Consider the following 16,355-nt stretch of genomic DNA (forward strand, 5'->3'; position numbering starts at 1 on the left):
CTGAAACCTGATGAACATAAATAAATTAAAATAAAATTTCATGTCATTTTCTATCAAATTAAAAAAGAAAAAGAAAATCATATGCCCATCTGATTGAATGGCTAAACAGCCCACACTCATGACTCCTTTCTAAGCAATATAGACAGCCTGCAAACTTATCTCTTCTACAATGAAGGAATGATCCGCTGGGACATCCCCATATTGTTGCGTGCAAAAAGAATTTCAAATGGTGTGCCTGATTTCTAGAAGTTGACAAAATATGTACACACCAGAAAGAAAGAAAAAATTGTGATCTCAAGGTACGTATATATGAGAGCATGCAAACATCATTAAATAAGGGTACTTTGGTCTGTAAATTGGCTTGATAAAGTTTGGGATTGACTCACACTGAGCTCGAAGATTTTGGCTCTTTCAAGTTCCGTTCGTAAAAGAAACAATTAAAGTTGAGACCTCGATCTATAAATAAATTAAGCTGAGCCAAGTTCAAGTCCAAATTTGAACAAAGCTCGTAGATACAAGCTTTGTTCAAGCTTAAACCGAACTTGAGCTCGAAGATTATAGTTCGACCCGAGCTTGAGGACCTTAGTAGTAAACTCGACTTGGCTCCTTCACACCCCTTACCTGGAACAGTTACTTGATCATAAAATGCTTTGTCCGATTTGATGGTGTTATGTGCACTAGTTTCCAAATCCCCCTTACCAGCACCATATACTTGATTAACATGAAATCCTCTATCCGATTTGATGTGATATGTGCACATAGTTTTCAAATCCCCATTAATGCACGATGGAGACATATCCTCAATTATATATATATATATATATATATTAACTTGTTTGTGTTGAAGACGAAATCTTTATGGCCAAAAATGGCTGCATCCTCCCGCGTTCAATGAAAGTAGACTATCTTCCACCAAATTAAGTTTATATGGACACAAGGAAAAGATAAAACGCAATTCTCCACAACCCCCTCTGCGTCACATATACCACGCCTTTTGACATAAGAACATGATGAGTACACCACCTTTTTTTATTGCAACGGGGAAAATTAAGGACAGTCACTTGTATGGGCGTGAATTATTTTATAGTTCACTCATAAACGACGACACGTGTGTGAGCAACTATCGAAAGTATAGCTCAATTGCATAATTACCTTTTAATTTGAGTTTAACAAAAGCTTAATTTGGTTTTAATTAGAAAGAATGAGACTTTTTTTTTTTTTTTTGGTCTGAAGAAAGAATTAGAGACTAGGCTGGTAAGATTCAACCAAGTTCAAGTGGTGAGGTTGTCATTGTAGACTAGGCTGACTCGGCACTCAGTCAAAGGCCTTAATCATGAAAAACATGATAATTGGATTGTCGTTCAGCTATAGTTATAGATCATGAAAAACATGAATTGACAACCATCTCCATAAATAGGTTGTCAATTCATTAACCATCTCTTTGTTTTGAAAATTTTCCAACTGCATTTGTGAAAAACTTCCTGTTAGTTAGAGATCATTGTCATAAGATGTTTTAACGCATCTATGATTGAGGTTTTGATCACTGAATTCTGCTAAGCAAGTAAATACTAGAAAAGGGAAAAAACATTCAAGCTTAACAAATATTTTTTTTCCAAATGAATAAACCAATATATTTCACTCACAAAGTCTGCCAAATTGAAATCCCAAAGCAAAAGATTCACATCAAAACATATGAAATTACAGAATCATATGGATCCTCCAAAAAAATGAACTATTAATTTCTCTATCCTCACTCAATTATTGCCCCAGTCTAAAAGAATAAGCTCTAATTATGTATACAATGCCCTCTCAAACAAATTACTTGCAGCAACCTTTCACAGTTGAACTCTCAGAAGGTGGAGCACTTCTTCGCCTTGTACCGGTACAGAACCCTCTTCTTCTTGCTTGAAGTGTTCTCAATTGTAAGAACAACCTTCCCTGGTTCATTGCTTCTGAAAGTGTTGCGGATAGGCCCTTCATTATTGGAGCCTATTTTCTTTCTCTTCTGAACAATAATGGTGTAAGAGCCCTCATCAGTAGGAACAAACTCCTCCTTGTAATTCACTTCCCAGCCCAAAACAGTCAGGTCCCAGACTAATGTGTTATCAGCCTGTTATTAAAAAACACCATCACAACCAATACTTAGTGAAATCCCAAGAGGAACAATCTAACAAAAATCAGTAGCATTGTATTATTTGTACCTCAGCTGCATCTATCTGAATGGTTCCAGTGGATCCAGCCCTAAGAACTAGTTCGGAAACAGCACAATCTTCAGAGGAGAACTCAGGGTCATTGTCCCTTTTGAAGCCACCATATTGAGATGGTATCTCCTGAGCTGGAATGTACCTGAAATTGACAATCAAAGTTCACTTGGGTAAGCTTCTAATGGTGTCAAAATGAGACCTTTGGTAGGCAAAGATGTAGAGATGTTACTTACTTGAGAAGGGTCTCAGTGACCTTAGCTGGGCGAGCAACCACAAACTTGCTCTTGGTTCTTTGAGTCAAGAAAGGAGATAATAGGGCATTGAGTGCATAGTACCAGAATGGAACATTAATGAAAATCTGCAAATCAAAAAGCATAAACAACCCATCAATTCCTCCATACATTTTAGCCAAATGAAGTCAATTTCTGAAGTAAACATTGTAAAAAGACTTACATTTTTGGCGACTAACTCAGGGTAATTGTCCTGCAGAAGCCCAACAGCTTGCTTTGTGGCAATTCTAAGCTCCTTCTTGACAGGTCCAGGTGAGTTCTTGAGGTCATTGATTTGAAGCAAAGAAGAAGCACCACCAGGCCTCAAATCAAGCTTCTGAATGCTCTTCTCCATCAACTGAAGCCTCCACCTCAAGAACTGCCCTCTCTTCTCCTCATTTCCAAAAGTTTTCTGATAAAGCTCCTCATTATCAAACACCCCAAAAATGTTGTAGCACACAGGGTGGCCTTCGCGATCAACGCCGTTCAAGTAAGCAGCAGAGCTCAGATCAGCACAGATATCTTCATCCAAGATTGAATCAATCTTAGACTCCTTCCTCCATTGAAGGGTTTTCTTCAGCATCTCAAAGGCTTCATTGACCTTGAACTCCCTAGCCCTCAAGAACTTCAAGAGCACCACATCAGTGCCTTCAAACCCTTTCCCAGGGAAAAGGGGCACACCCCAAAGAGAGATATCCTTGTCTACTTCGCACCCCTCTTCAGGCTTCTTCTCTTCCTCACCTTCTTGGGCTGCTGCTTCTTTCTCTTCAGCTACCGGTACTTCATCTCCTTCCTCTGTCTTTTTTTCATCAACCTCCTCCGCTATCTCTTCCTTCTTCTCGTCCTCCTCCTCTTCCTTCTTCTCTTCCTCCTCTGCTACTTTTTTTTCCTTCTCCTCATTCTCCTTTGGCTCCTCTTTCTTGAAGATATTGTTGCCCAAAATGGCTTCTTCCAGCTTCAATTTGAGCTCACTCAAAGCCTTCCTCTCAAACTCTTTCAGATCAGAGAGAAAGTTGCTCTCTTCCTTATAAGAAGAGCTCTTCTCTACTGCTCTGGGCTCGGATCCAGACTCAGCCACTTCCTTCACGTTATCATCTCCTTCAATAACTTTCTCATTCTCAATCACAGGCTTCATGGGCTCCTCCTGAGGAACAACCCCAACTTCAGCCACCAGGGTCTCCTCAACCTTAACCTCAACAGTCATTTTCCCAATCAACCAAGAAAAATGTGAGAGAGAGAAAACCAAGAAACAAGAGAGAAGAAAGTTGCTTGCTATGTTTGCAGCAAGAGAAAATTCTAATGAGGGATTGAGCAAAAGGGGTTGTGAGCTTGTGGTGTTTAAGAGTGAGAGAGAGAGAGAGAGAGAGACAGAGTTGGGCTTGCTTGGGATTTGGGAAGGAGTTGTAACGGCTATATATTTCGAAAAACTCGAAGGGTGGTGATGGAGCCCACAAACGGTCACATATCTGTAAGCCACCGCATAGGAGAGCCGTTGGTGGATTCTTGTTCCGAGGGTTTTGATAGCCTGGAAGCCAGCACTGATTTGACGTTACAGAGAGAAAGATCCTGTGTGCTCAATCTCAAATACCTTAACTACATGCCTACCGTTTCATTGGCTCATGGCTGCAGAAGTCAGAGAAGAAAGAAGAATATTTTTCCTTTGACCAATTCGTCGCTGGGTGGGACAGACATTAGCACAATAGACATTGATTTCATACCATCACTGCCAACTGGCGTTTTTATTATTTTTAATTTCTTTTTGTTTGTTTTCTTATTGTTTTTGTGGACAGCAAGATTTTTCTTTCCTTGTAAAGTTCATATTTCTTATAACTGTCATTAGTATTTTTAAAATGAAGATCTAATTTATTAACAAAAAAATATTAGTAAATTAATTATATTGTGATATTTAATGTTTTGTGTCTTGTATTTATTTAAGAAACGATTTCCTGAATTTCCTGTAAAATTCTCTTTTATGGCACACCGTCTGACAAGCTATCAATGTGTTAAGCGATTTTGTTTAGGGTGATACGGTCGACTAATTGATAATTAATCTTTACCGTCGGTCATACAAATAATTTGGTTCTTCTAGATTGGAATCAATCTCATGTTTGCTTAAGAATTCTTGGAGTGCTAATTAGGGTAATACTATTGGCCCACACGTTCATACTGTATTATTTGAGAAATCCAATTGCCAATCCCCTACATGGTTGTGGTGGCTGTTAATCAACAGTTGACAGCCTGTCACGTACAACGGCTCTTACTAATAGGAAAGGCTGATAGGTTGCTTCCACCGTCACCCCAAAATATGCTCATTTCATCTACCACTTTTTCCAACCACAGCAAACAAAGGTGAAATGGCCACATCTCTAATGGCTGAGAAAAAAATATATATTAAATACAAAATTAAGAATCCTGATGTCAGAATAGAACACATAATTCAGTTTGAATATTCTACATTGTTGAATACATCACTAAATCTACATCTCCAATGAGGAAAGCATACAAAATTTGATGGTAAACCCTCCTATGTGGTTCGATGCAGTTTCCTTCTTTGTCACGGATCACGACCATGCTGTTTCGCGACATGAAAACTCCCATAAGGCATCAGGAAACTCACCAGACACCCCAACATGCTACTAGATTCCACTGTACAAGGATGTTCAGAGCTGATCACATGAATTCCCTGTTTCTCCTCATGTGCTCTTTTCAATACCAATATCCTTAAATTGACCAGTTGCCCTGCTCAAGCACAACATTGAAAACATCATCCAGATTCCGAACTTTAACTTCCACGCATACAGTTGGGAGGGAAAGAGAACGGTATAATTATGTAAATAAGAAAATAAGAAAATAAGAAATGATTAAGTGGAATAATAACCTCAAAGCCTTCTAGTAGACATCAAAATATGCCTGAGAACCACTGTTCTATATATATTGTCATTTTATTTTATGATGAGGAGACAACTTTGATGTATAATTGAAATGATATTTCACAAGTGACTCTTATATTGAATGATTCTTTCTTACTCAGGATAAGAGTTACTCAAAGCATGAAAATTTCATGACTAACTTTTATATATTCGTAATCAAACTTTTGAATCTCTAACACCAAAATGCTTAAAGTTTTAACATACCTATCGTATGTCAAATAGGCGTCACCTATTGTTCCTGCAACTTTATTCCGTACCTTCCGAACACAAACCTGAGTTGCAAAGTTTGCAAAATGATAGCAACATTTAACATCAATCACAACAATGACAATAACAACAAAAATAATAATAATGAAATTGGTCATAACAAGCTGGTGGTGGCAGTTTTATATGGAAATAAAGATGATAATTGAATTTTGTGTATAGAAATTCTAGGTACAATACTCACTTGTACTTGATCCAATACACCAGCCCCTGGATCCCGATTACGATGAATTACAATTCCATTGTCACATTTATTTATGAAGTGTGCACTTCCACTTATATCATAGAGATTAGGGGGAACCCCCGACCCACTGGTGCAACTGTTACAAGGGGTACAATTAGACAAACCAAATAAAAGAAAAAGACATGATCAAGGTCAAAGTAACCAACCTGTCTCGGATGTGCCACAAACCAAACATGGCAACAATGATGCTGAGCAAACCGTTTGACCTTGGTAAGCATCTGACTTACGTACTCAGTTTCTGTCCTGTTTACAAGTATTTGTAATCTTCTTGTAAGTGAAAAAAAAAAATTTGTAGAATTAGGACATTCAACTAAAATACAAGGAATACAAAGGGCAGCGTTAGCGAGCATGATAAGAGATCTCTATAAATAAGTCATGATCACTCCTAGAACTTTTGAACAGGTCGGCTTCTCACATTATTCTATGTTTCTTTATCAAGAAAAAAAATATTAATAGTAATGTTAAGCAGAATACGCGTATATTAAAGGGCAAAAGTCACTACAAAATCAGCCAAACAACAAGCAATAAGATCTAAAACATTGAGGATCTGCGGCTAATCACCAATGACTACAGGTCAAAGAATAAAATAAAAATCTGTCATTTTCCAGTATGTCAATAACTTAATTTCTTAGTAAGGGGCTTGTAGCTCAAGATGTTAAGAGCATTTACCCCTACACCCGAGGTCCTGTGTCCGATCCCCCTCCCCCAACATCACTTGTATAAAAAAATAACTTAATTCCTTAAATGTCTACTATTTTATAATGGACAATAATTCCCCAAAAGTTAGAACTAATGAAGAGCTTAATATAGTGAAAACTTCAAAGTAAAAATTCAGGGACTACATTGTGCTGGTTCACAAGTAAAACAGCAACATAGGAGATGTAATGAAAAGACTCACTGATTCGGGGGACGTTGATGATCAAGCTCATTGTAAGGATCAATTACAAGTCCACGCACCCCATGCCTAAGTACTGCTGCTTGTGCGAGCTCAAGAACCCAAGAGATACTTGGAAGGGAATCATCCTCGCACCTATAACATGGCCATACGAGTAAAAATCAAATGGGCACCAATATAATCAGAACTCAGATAAAGGAGTCCAACACTTCTACTCCACAATGTATTATCTAAATAGGTACATATTTTTATAATTGATGACCCAAAAACATGAAAAATCAAAGATATAATCCGATGCTTCTCAAAGACTCCATAACAGTCTATGATCATTTAGTAATTCTTGTTTCATATGGAGCCAATCAAAAAGTCCAAACGTATCTCCAAATTTTGTTGAGTAACTAAAAGAGTAAATAAATTTTACTGACTATAGTATCAAGTGAGAAAAGATGATAGTGTTTTATTTTCTGGAAAGAAAAAAAAAGGAGTTTATCATAGTTGTTTTTGCTGGATTGCATACCATAGTTCATAACTTAACTGCATGCAAAAGCATCTTTGGAAGGCAAACAAAGAAGGCTAAATATATTTACGATTCCTTTGCCTGGATTTTATTTTCTTCGCCCCTTCATGAGAAACTTGCTGTTTTTCGAATGAGTGTTGGTCAAGGTCAATCCAGATGGATGTTCAAAAGGGGTAATTAGAATGGGGCTAAAGGGCTTAGTTTTGAGGCGATAGTAGGGAGTGGAGGTTGTTCTAACAGTATTGCTGAATTATTGGGGACCCTTTGAGGGCCCGACCTAGACTTATTTGTTTTTGGACTTCTTGTTTCAAGCCTTTGGTCCCCTAATGTACCCTTTGGTCCAGCAGATTGAGGCAAATAAAGAAGGCTATAGAACATTTTGGAATTCATCAAGGCACGGTCTCACCATGCTGATCGCCTTCACACACAGCAAGAGAGAAGAGAAATGAAATGTGGGAGAATTGGAAGTTATGAAATGGAAATGCATTGAAAACCTCCATGGAGTTTGATTAACAATGAAACTATTTAAAATGCAATAAAATGACGTTTTTACTATGTATTTAAAATCTGGAAGTCTGTTACCCCAGGCCTGGGTTTCTAATAGTAAAGAAAACAAATTTGTATTGACCATTGTTGACATGCTTGCATTGCAATATACAAGCCCTAACAACAGTGCAAGGGTGACAGACACGGAGATGCAATCTGGCCTGGACTAAAAGTAGGTTTGAGGCATATTATCCGAAAAGCACAGTCGATACCGCAACTTACCTTATGAGGTAAAAGGTGTCATTTAGCCATTGTTTCCCTTGCTCAAATTCTTCGGCACTCATTCGTTCAGCAGAACCACCATAACTAGTCAGCCAAGAAATCAAAGACTATCAATGATAATAACATGCAAAACTGAAACTTATATTACAATAAAAGGTAAAAAGTAGATCTAAGGATACTGCAAAGAAAGATAGTACTGACTTATAAAAACCATGGGGCATACAAAACTGTGAAAACCATGAAATACTCTAATTGATGAGTCACTATGAAATTACAGGAAAAGGTAAATAAAAGCACAAAGATTAAGGAAAGAATCAATAGTGTTAGACAGCCAGTTTGGATTCACGCTAAGCAGAGCCACTAGGAGACAATCTACTAACTATAGATTTGCGTAGGTGGAAGTAAAACTTGAACACGACAAAATGAAATTTACATTTTATAGAGAATAGTTAAACACCAGCATGCATGATGTCTTTGTACTTTGCTTTCTTTATTTTGTTTCCTTCTTTGAAGAGAGTAATTACCATCGGTTTCTGACAGATATATATAATATATTTCTTAGAATGCCGGTTGTTTCTTTTCGAGTAGAAATTGATTCTATTTATCATCTTGTAAACAGTAAACTTTGGTAAATCGAAATTTTCCAACAAACTTTATTTTAGTTTTTCTTTTGTTGAATTTTGAAACATAGTTGTTACCAAAACCAAAACAAAGCAGGTTGGAAACCAATTGATGTGGTAAGAACTTAATCAAACTAAAACACTGCAAAAAATAAGGTGTTGAAGAAACACCATTTTTAAACATCTTAGTTACTTTTCTGAATGAACATGAAGACAAATCTTTGATCAAGGCCTTTGGCACCATGCTGACTAGTTAGTACCTAAGCTATGTAAACTCTTCTCAAATATCTTCCTGCCACTTGACAAGAAGCAAAATACACACAGGATAGCTGTAACTATTGTATATGCACAGCATAGGTGTGAATACAATAGTAGATCCGCCCTCTTTTTTCTTTTTCTTTCTTTTTTTGAGCCAACATGAAGACAGGCTGTGAATCATGCCTCAAATCTGTGTCACCAAGGACAAGTGGGAACTACAGTCTCTTGTGCCTCCTTTTTTCTTCCCTTTTTGTTTGGGCTAATCGAGCTTTATGTTTCAAAAAGTAGAAAAGAAGTTCTAAAATTTCCCATGTCATATCACATGTATAATCTAATGATTTTAAATCAGCTTCTCGCAAGCTATTGCAAACTCAAGACATAAAGATTGGAATCAATGAGTTTCTGGCTCCTTTCATACCATACACTTCTCATTAAATAATTTACATAGGAAAAAGAAAACCAAAGGCACCAAATACATTTTAAGAACAGAATCAAAGAATGTGAACCCAAACTCACCGTTTATCAAAGAAAGGCTTCTTTATGTGTTTCTCCAGCAATTTTCTCGCATGCTCCCGAACCTGTAAATCATTATTGAGAAGGGAAATCACAAGTGATATTCAACTTTTCATCATTCCCACATGCATATATGTACCCTTTCCCTTGTGACTTGATTTACAGTGGATCATTATGAGAGAGATGTTCACATGAGAGATGTTTCACTTCAACTACACAGCTATATTTGCTCTCCAAATCACAAGTGCTATGCACATGTGGAACATCTCTCTCATAATGATCTACCGTAAATCAAGTCACACCGGAAAGGGTACATATCGGAGAAAACAAAAATAAACTAGATTACCTTGTTCTCCATAGAGCAAAGTGCAAATTTCCACCCAACACTTTCACTGAGATTGCACAACAGAGCATCAATCCACTCACTCTTGCCTGAATTAGGGACACCTGTTACTATAGTCAACTCACCTGGAACAATCTTAAAATAAAAACAAAAGAATTAGAAACACATGCCGCAACTAGTCATCCCCATCCAGCTTTCGGCGGAACAGAATACAAAAGAAGGAAGCAGACGTAAAATAATACTCTAAATATACTTTTGACAACTCATGATGACAATAAGAACACACACACACACACACACACACACACACATATATATATGCATAGAAAAAGTAACAAACAATCAGATCAGATCAGATCAGATCATTTGGTAAAATTTTACAATCTGTATGCATAGAACATATAAAAGTATAAATTCCACTTCAACATATATTACTTTACAATAATATATAGTGATATAATGAGTCATTTGACATATCTGCATTCTTATCCATAATTCCATACTAGAACACATCCCCCACCCCACAACACCCCAGGGAACCGAGAGAGAGAGAGAGAGAGTTTAATCTGAAATAACAATACATTCTTGTTATGTTTTCATACACCTTAATATCACCCAACACCTTAAAAACAAAAAATTACAAAATTATATATGTTAGGTATTATTTTTCACTCAGGAACGTCCAGGTTTAGGCTTACATTGTACAGCTCATTCAGACCTTTCCACCCAGTTGAGACACCATACTCATATCCAAGAGTCCGATAATAATATGCATCAAGTTCATCAAAGTAATTTGCAAAATTGAACAATCCACGTATAGGATATAATTCAGCATTCTCAATTACTTCCTTCAATACATCGGGACCCAAGTACATAAGAACCTGTACAAACAAATTATAAGAAATCGTAAGGATTGCTTTAGTGAACTGAAAATATAAAATATAATTTAAAATGGCTCTTCAGAACAAACCATGTGAGCAGTTGATGATAAGATCCTTTTCAGTGTCAGGGAAGATGCATGAAACAGATCATCACACAAGATGATGCAGAAGCAACTCATTAGGTATCAAAGGTTTGTTTTGTTACCATGCAACTTGATTAAAAATAATATCATAATATTGTGCTAATATGTGACCAAAAAAAACCAATTTCACTAGCTTCATATGGATACACATGTTGGAACATGCAACGTGAAACATCACTGTCATCTCAGAAATCAACTCAATAAGAAATATTTAAACAAACAATCACATACATGTGTATGCATATATTTCAAAATGAAACCAAAGGTAAGATGATCTTCGGTTTATCATTATATGTATAGGTCGTCGAACATAAAATATTTGGAGAAAATATTAAATTCTAAATTAAAATAAATCCATATCATTGTAAAACAGTGTCTCAGACCTCATTTGCATCTTTGAAGTGCTCATTATCATTTTTCATTGGCCATCTGACTCGCCAGCATCTGCAGTCACATGGGGAGGGACAGTTATTCTTACCAAGCCTGCATTGAGAATGTTTCAACTAAAACAACAGAAGACAATAACAACAGGGCACCATCATGGAAACCTTTCTCTTCCAAGGCGACGTGCAAGCTCTTCAGCTAGGGCTTGACCAGGTTCATCTCCATCAGTGGCAAGTATAATTCGTGATGCCTATCAAAAATCACATCATTATAACCTAATCTATGAACTCCTACGCTCATGTGTTTTAAATAATAGCAGGAAACTTATCCACGAACCTTCTTTAAGTACTCTTTGCAGTTCCACAGATATTGATACTTTGTATCCTAGCTTTACAGAATAGACAAAAGGAACATCAGATCCAAATTTTCCACAGATATTGAATAATAGTTAATAACTTAACTGCAGACAACTGAAGTAATTAATAACTTAATTTCAGATAATTGAAGCATTTTAAAAAAGTTAGAAACAGAAGAAATAACCCTAAATAGAAAGGGTACAGCTTGGCTGACCCTATAATCCACTCCTGGGTTCAAAGAAAGGCCAAATTTGATCCAACCTAATTTGCGAGCCAAGATCATCCAATTGTCCGTCCATTTTGAGGGCAAATACATAATTCTGGGTTAAAGGACCATTAAAAACTAAGAAAAATAAAAAAAACAGAAGTTGAGAAAAGGAAACCCACCCAACCCTCTCCTCTGATCAGAATGTAGTTCACGTGCTTGGTGGGCAGGTGAAATGTTTTAACAGCAAATGGATGGATTGTGAGAAAATCGCACAGTAAGCCTCTAATTGGCAATTTTACAATACCTCGTGACTTAAATTAACCAAAAAAAAGTTCGAGAACTAAATTGACACTAGCTTCATAATTCACAAGGCAAAATGGCAGTTACCCCTTCCATTTATAGAAGTATATGTTTCCTAGAATGAAAAAGAAAAATGTTAAGATACTTTATTCTTTGAAGGTGTTTTTTTTTAATGGGTAAACTTGCATTGGACAGTTAGAAGTCAAGTGCCACGTAGATATTTGTAGAGTCGTTCTACACTGTATAACATTTCTCAATAAATTAAATGAATAAAAGTAAGAAAAAGTCATTGAACTATCTCAAGGATGATACAAACCTGCTCTTCAGCTGGCAAATCCTTTGAGGAAACCTTTGCAGGAGCACCATCAGGCACACTCACGCAATTATGAAAGCCAGCTTCTTCCATTGCAAGCTTATCAATTTCGCCTTCAACCTATGTCATAAAACAAAACAAAAGAAAATACATATCAAGTGCAATAATAATGTTTGAAGGCATCAATCACTGAAAAAATGATGGAAGCCATACAATGATGATATCATTAGTTCCCTTTATATCATCCAGCCCATAAAAAATCCTTTCAGTATCCTTTTCCTGAGATAAAAGCAAAATAATGAGATCCAAATGACAGTATTACTAACACTTAAACCAAAAATGAATAAATAAACCTCTCTCTCTCGCTCTCTCTTAGATATATACATACTCTGTGTGTATGTGTTGGTATGTGCTTATATAAAAAGGTCCCTTATAATTATATATTAAATGCTCAACATTTCAGCCATTTCTTGTTAAAACACTTTGGTTAGATATACAAAGCATCACTTATTGCAAAAACCTGCCAGAACTTCTTTTCGATGTCCCGATACTTGCAACTAACAAGCATTCCGTCTCTCCAATAAGGAAATGCAATACAAATCTGCATATAAAATTTCAGAAGCAATTAGGTCAGGCAAAATCAGAGTCACATCTAGGTCAAGTAGACTGAAGTGCAAATATCTGCCCCAGGACTGAGATAATAATTGTAGCTTATGTCACCCTAGGTTTTCTCAATTTATGTCATCAAGAATTATTGCATCACCACTCTCTATTAAAGGGACAGTGAAACTTAAATGCAACTTTTCAAGTTCTGTGCCATAAGTATAACTTCATCAGTGCACTGTTCTGAAATCCATATGCTTTGTATATAATCAATAGAAGTCTAATGTTTCAAAGTTACTAGAGAGAAGATATATTTCATATGCAGGAAGTATAACACTCAAACCATTATGAACCATTCAGGTGTTTATACGATTTGTCCGAGCTGTGATGGATTTAGTGAACTGTCTGATGTTTCAAAGTTCTTCCCTAAAGATAGAAAACTTCAAGCTTGCTTCTCTTTTTTGGGTTTTTTATCCGGCATTTTAATGCATTATATTGAAGGAACCTAAAGTCAAAATAGAGAGCCCTACGAAGATTTTTTACTTCATTTTTACTAACAAAAATTATGATCCCATTTCATCTGTGCAGTTCAGTTTTGAAACTTGATTGCTACAGGTGAAAAGAGGAAACTTCTAAAGTGTAGTAATCTAGATATTTGTAATACCCACATAAGCATGTTGTTCTAATTTACACAACTAAGATCGTGAACAGCTTGATATAAAAAGGAAAAAGTGAAAATCTTTTTCCCTAGCGTCATGCACCTGAACACCTGTAGTTTTTTGCATTACAGCATTTCTTCTCAATGTTTCCCTTGATATACTTCGCTCCGAAAAATAAGCAACAAGCTGAAATAAGAGCAAAATGAATATATATTCACTATGTTGCATTCAGAAAGATTTAAACATAAATTTACTGATAATATTATTAGTGTCACAATCCAGTACAAGAAGCACTCGAACCTCCTCACAAAGTGGTTCCAGTCCTAGACTTTCCACCGTGATTTCCCTTTTTTTCTTCACTTTGGCGATTTGATTTGAAGTTTCACGTGACAACTTGTTATCTCCAACGGCCTGAAAAGAAAGGATGACATTAGACCAAGTGACTCTCTTGTCATCAATTTTCAATATTATATGATAGCAATGTATTCTAAATCAAGCTTGGAATAGAAACCATACCGTTGTTCTGCCTTGCCACCCACATTTCCCACGAAAGCAACACCAAAAAGCAGAACCCCTAAGAACTCATAAATGCCAATATAAATATGACTTGCAATCTGTTAATAGAGAATCAGGAAAACTTGTAAAAGGCTAGGAAAAACATACCAATCTTCTGAAATATAAACCGATAAGCTCTTTTCCTCTGAATCACCACCTTTGCACTAGCATATGAGAATTCACTTCAGTTTCACACTGAAATTTCACTCCTTCCTTTTACTTATTTAAAATAAAAGCATGTATACATGGTATTAGGTCATCATGTCCACTCAATTCCCTGATTTTTTTAATCCTATAATTTCTAAACAATATAAAATTTAAAAAAAAATCTCAGCTTAATCTACTTGTATGAAAATTTTCCATATTTTTGCGCCTGCTTCACCCTTAAATGTGTCTACAGGCCTTAGATGAGGACATGTCCACAGAAATTCTCTTTGTTGTTCTCAAAAGTCATTGTTATATTCTTACAGAATCCCTTTATTGAACGAGTTACCTAGTCAAGAAAGTACTTCTTTTCGTCCAAAGATAATGTCAACTACTCTCAATAACTACCTTGAGTTCCACATAGTTTCCTTCAGGTTAAGTCTGCTCATACTTAAAACTTTTGATTAAAAACAGTACCGGTAACTTATTTTATTACTATACACAATGGCAATTACTTATCCATAAGAAAATGTCGTTTTTTTTCCTACAACTAATTATTTACAGCTAAGATGCCTAGCATTTGAGGAATATCTGAACATCTTATAGATTTCATAAATTAAAATAATGAACACAAATGGGACATAAGTGTATGCTGTTACAATTACCATCAAAGATTAAATAATTCATGAAATCCAAAAGCCAAAACAAATCAAAGCCCAAAAGATTTTCTGAAATAAATATAAATGGCGGCAGAAGTAAAACTCTTAACGTACTATTGGACAAATCAAGTGGTTGTACTGCCCTGGCATACATATTCCGTAGTCTATGCCAAGCATCTCCAATTTCAGCTTCAAACGCGACAATTGGTTAAAGTCCACTCTCTTTTCTTCTGCGTTTTCTAATTCAGCTACATACAATTGAAAAACATATAACATATCATTATACACATAATATTATCATAATCCTCTACACACACACACACACACACACAAAAGATTCACTTTTACACATGCGTAGTTTGTTCTGAGGTTTTCTAATGAATTTGAAAAACGGCACATAGAAAAATTTACTTAACAAAAGTTGAAAACAGCATATCGTTAAGCAAAACTTTACCAACAGGAGTCTAAAGGGCCATACCTGGTGCGGCGCCATTGGCATGTGAGACATAGGAATACCCATTAGTTCTAAGGCAAAGTGGCCGCGTTTTAGACATGGGTTTTGGCGAGAGTGGAGAGAAAACGAGTCTATGGGAGTGAAATGAGTGTCTTTGTGAAGGAGTTAATGGGTTTGGGCAAGGAGTGGACTTGAAGAGTTGCACGGTGCCCATTAGAAGACCAGCGCTTGAGGATAAAAAGGAGAGCTTACGAAGAGGTCGATGAAGAAGAAGACGCATGTCTCTGCAAACTAGCAACTGGGTTTTGAAAGAGGGGAAAGAGAGAGAAGAGGGAAGAAGAGGGTAAGGTACTTGAGAAAAGGGGTTTAAGGGTAAAACCCGTTTCTTAAATCTCAACCACGACCCGGGACCCAATTATCTACCCGTCAACCCGTACTCGATCACATCAAACGCCCCAAACGGGGCCTTGTCATTTTTTTTTATTTTTTGGTAATTCTGGTTTAGCCCATCAGTGAACAGATGACTATAAAGATCTAAATTACCAACAACACAAAAAGACTATAAAGATCATTTTGTCAGGAATGGCTCAAATGGTTAATAGTATTTACCGTCGTAGTTTTGTCTAAAATCCCACTCTTATAGTATCACTTGCATGTCCAAAACATACATTATCCTCAAAATACTTTTGCATCCATCATTACACTTTTTTTTACCTCCTCGTTATTTACTTTTTAAAAATAAAAATAAAAATAAAAAAACAGTGGTGATGATGAGGAGTATCATTGATCAATGAACATGACATCCACAAAGTGAAGCCTTGATAGCGAAATTCTGTAGTAAGAGTGTCGTATATGAATCCCTCATGTGGAC

General features: G+C 36.3%; 2 protein-coding genes across 2 annotated transcripts; both read right to left on the reverse strand.

Moving 5' to 3' along the window:
* Window positions 1–1,571: 1,571 nt before the first annotated feature.
* Window positions 1,572–3,855, reverse strand: LOC103325298 (Sec14p-like phosphatidylinositol transfer family protein). The gene is made up of 4 exons (XM_008227453.3): window positions 2,658–3,855; window positions 2,438–2,562; window positions 2,202–2,346; window positions 1,572–2,110 (listed from the first exon to the last, which is right to left on the reverse strand). The coding sequence occupies exons 1-4, from the start codon at window positions 3,675–3,677 to the stop codon at window positions 1,850–1,852; spliced, it is 1,551 nt and encodes a 516-aa protein (XP_008225675.2). The 5' UTR covers window positions 3,678–3,855; the 3' UTR covers window positions 1,572–1,849.
* A 968-nt stretch (window positions 3,856–4,823) lies between these two features.
* Window positions 4,824–15,840, reverse strand: LOC103325299 (primase-helicase Twinkle, chloroplastic/mitochondrial). The gene is given in 22 exon segments (XM_008227454.3): window positions 4,824–5,212; window positions 5,608–5,675; window positions 5,852–5,965; window positions 5,967–5,987; window positions 6,058–6,154; window positions 6,810–6,941; window positions 8,092–8,175; window positions 9,486–9,547; window positions 9,829–9,960; window positions 10,524–10,706; window positions 11,233–11,293; window positions 11,398–11,483; window positions 11,570–11,617; window positions 12,414–12,530; window positions 12,624–12,689; window positions 12,931–13,011; window positions 13,775–13,858; window positions 13,973–14,083; window positions 14,189–14,246; window positions 14,336–14,391; window positions 15,145–15,278; window positions 15,509–15,840. Coding segments are annotated over 22 exon segments (2,097 nt in total). The 5' UTR covers window positions 15,765–15,840; the 3' UTR covers window positions 4,824–5,166.
* Window positions 15,841–16,355: the final 515 nt, after the last annotated feature.

This window comes from Prunus mume, linkage group LG3 (genome assembly GCF_029339155.1).
Source record: "Prunus mume cultivar Tortuosa linkage group LG3, ASM2933915v1, whole genome shotgun sequence".
NCBI classification, from domain to species: Eukaryota; Viridiplantae; Streptophyta; class Magnoliopsida; order Rosales; family Rosaceae; genus Prunus; species Prunus mume.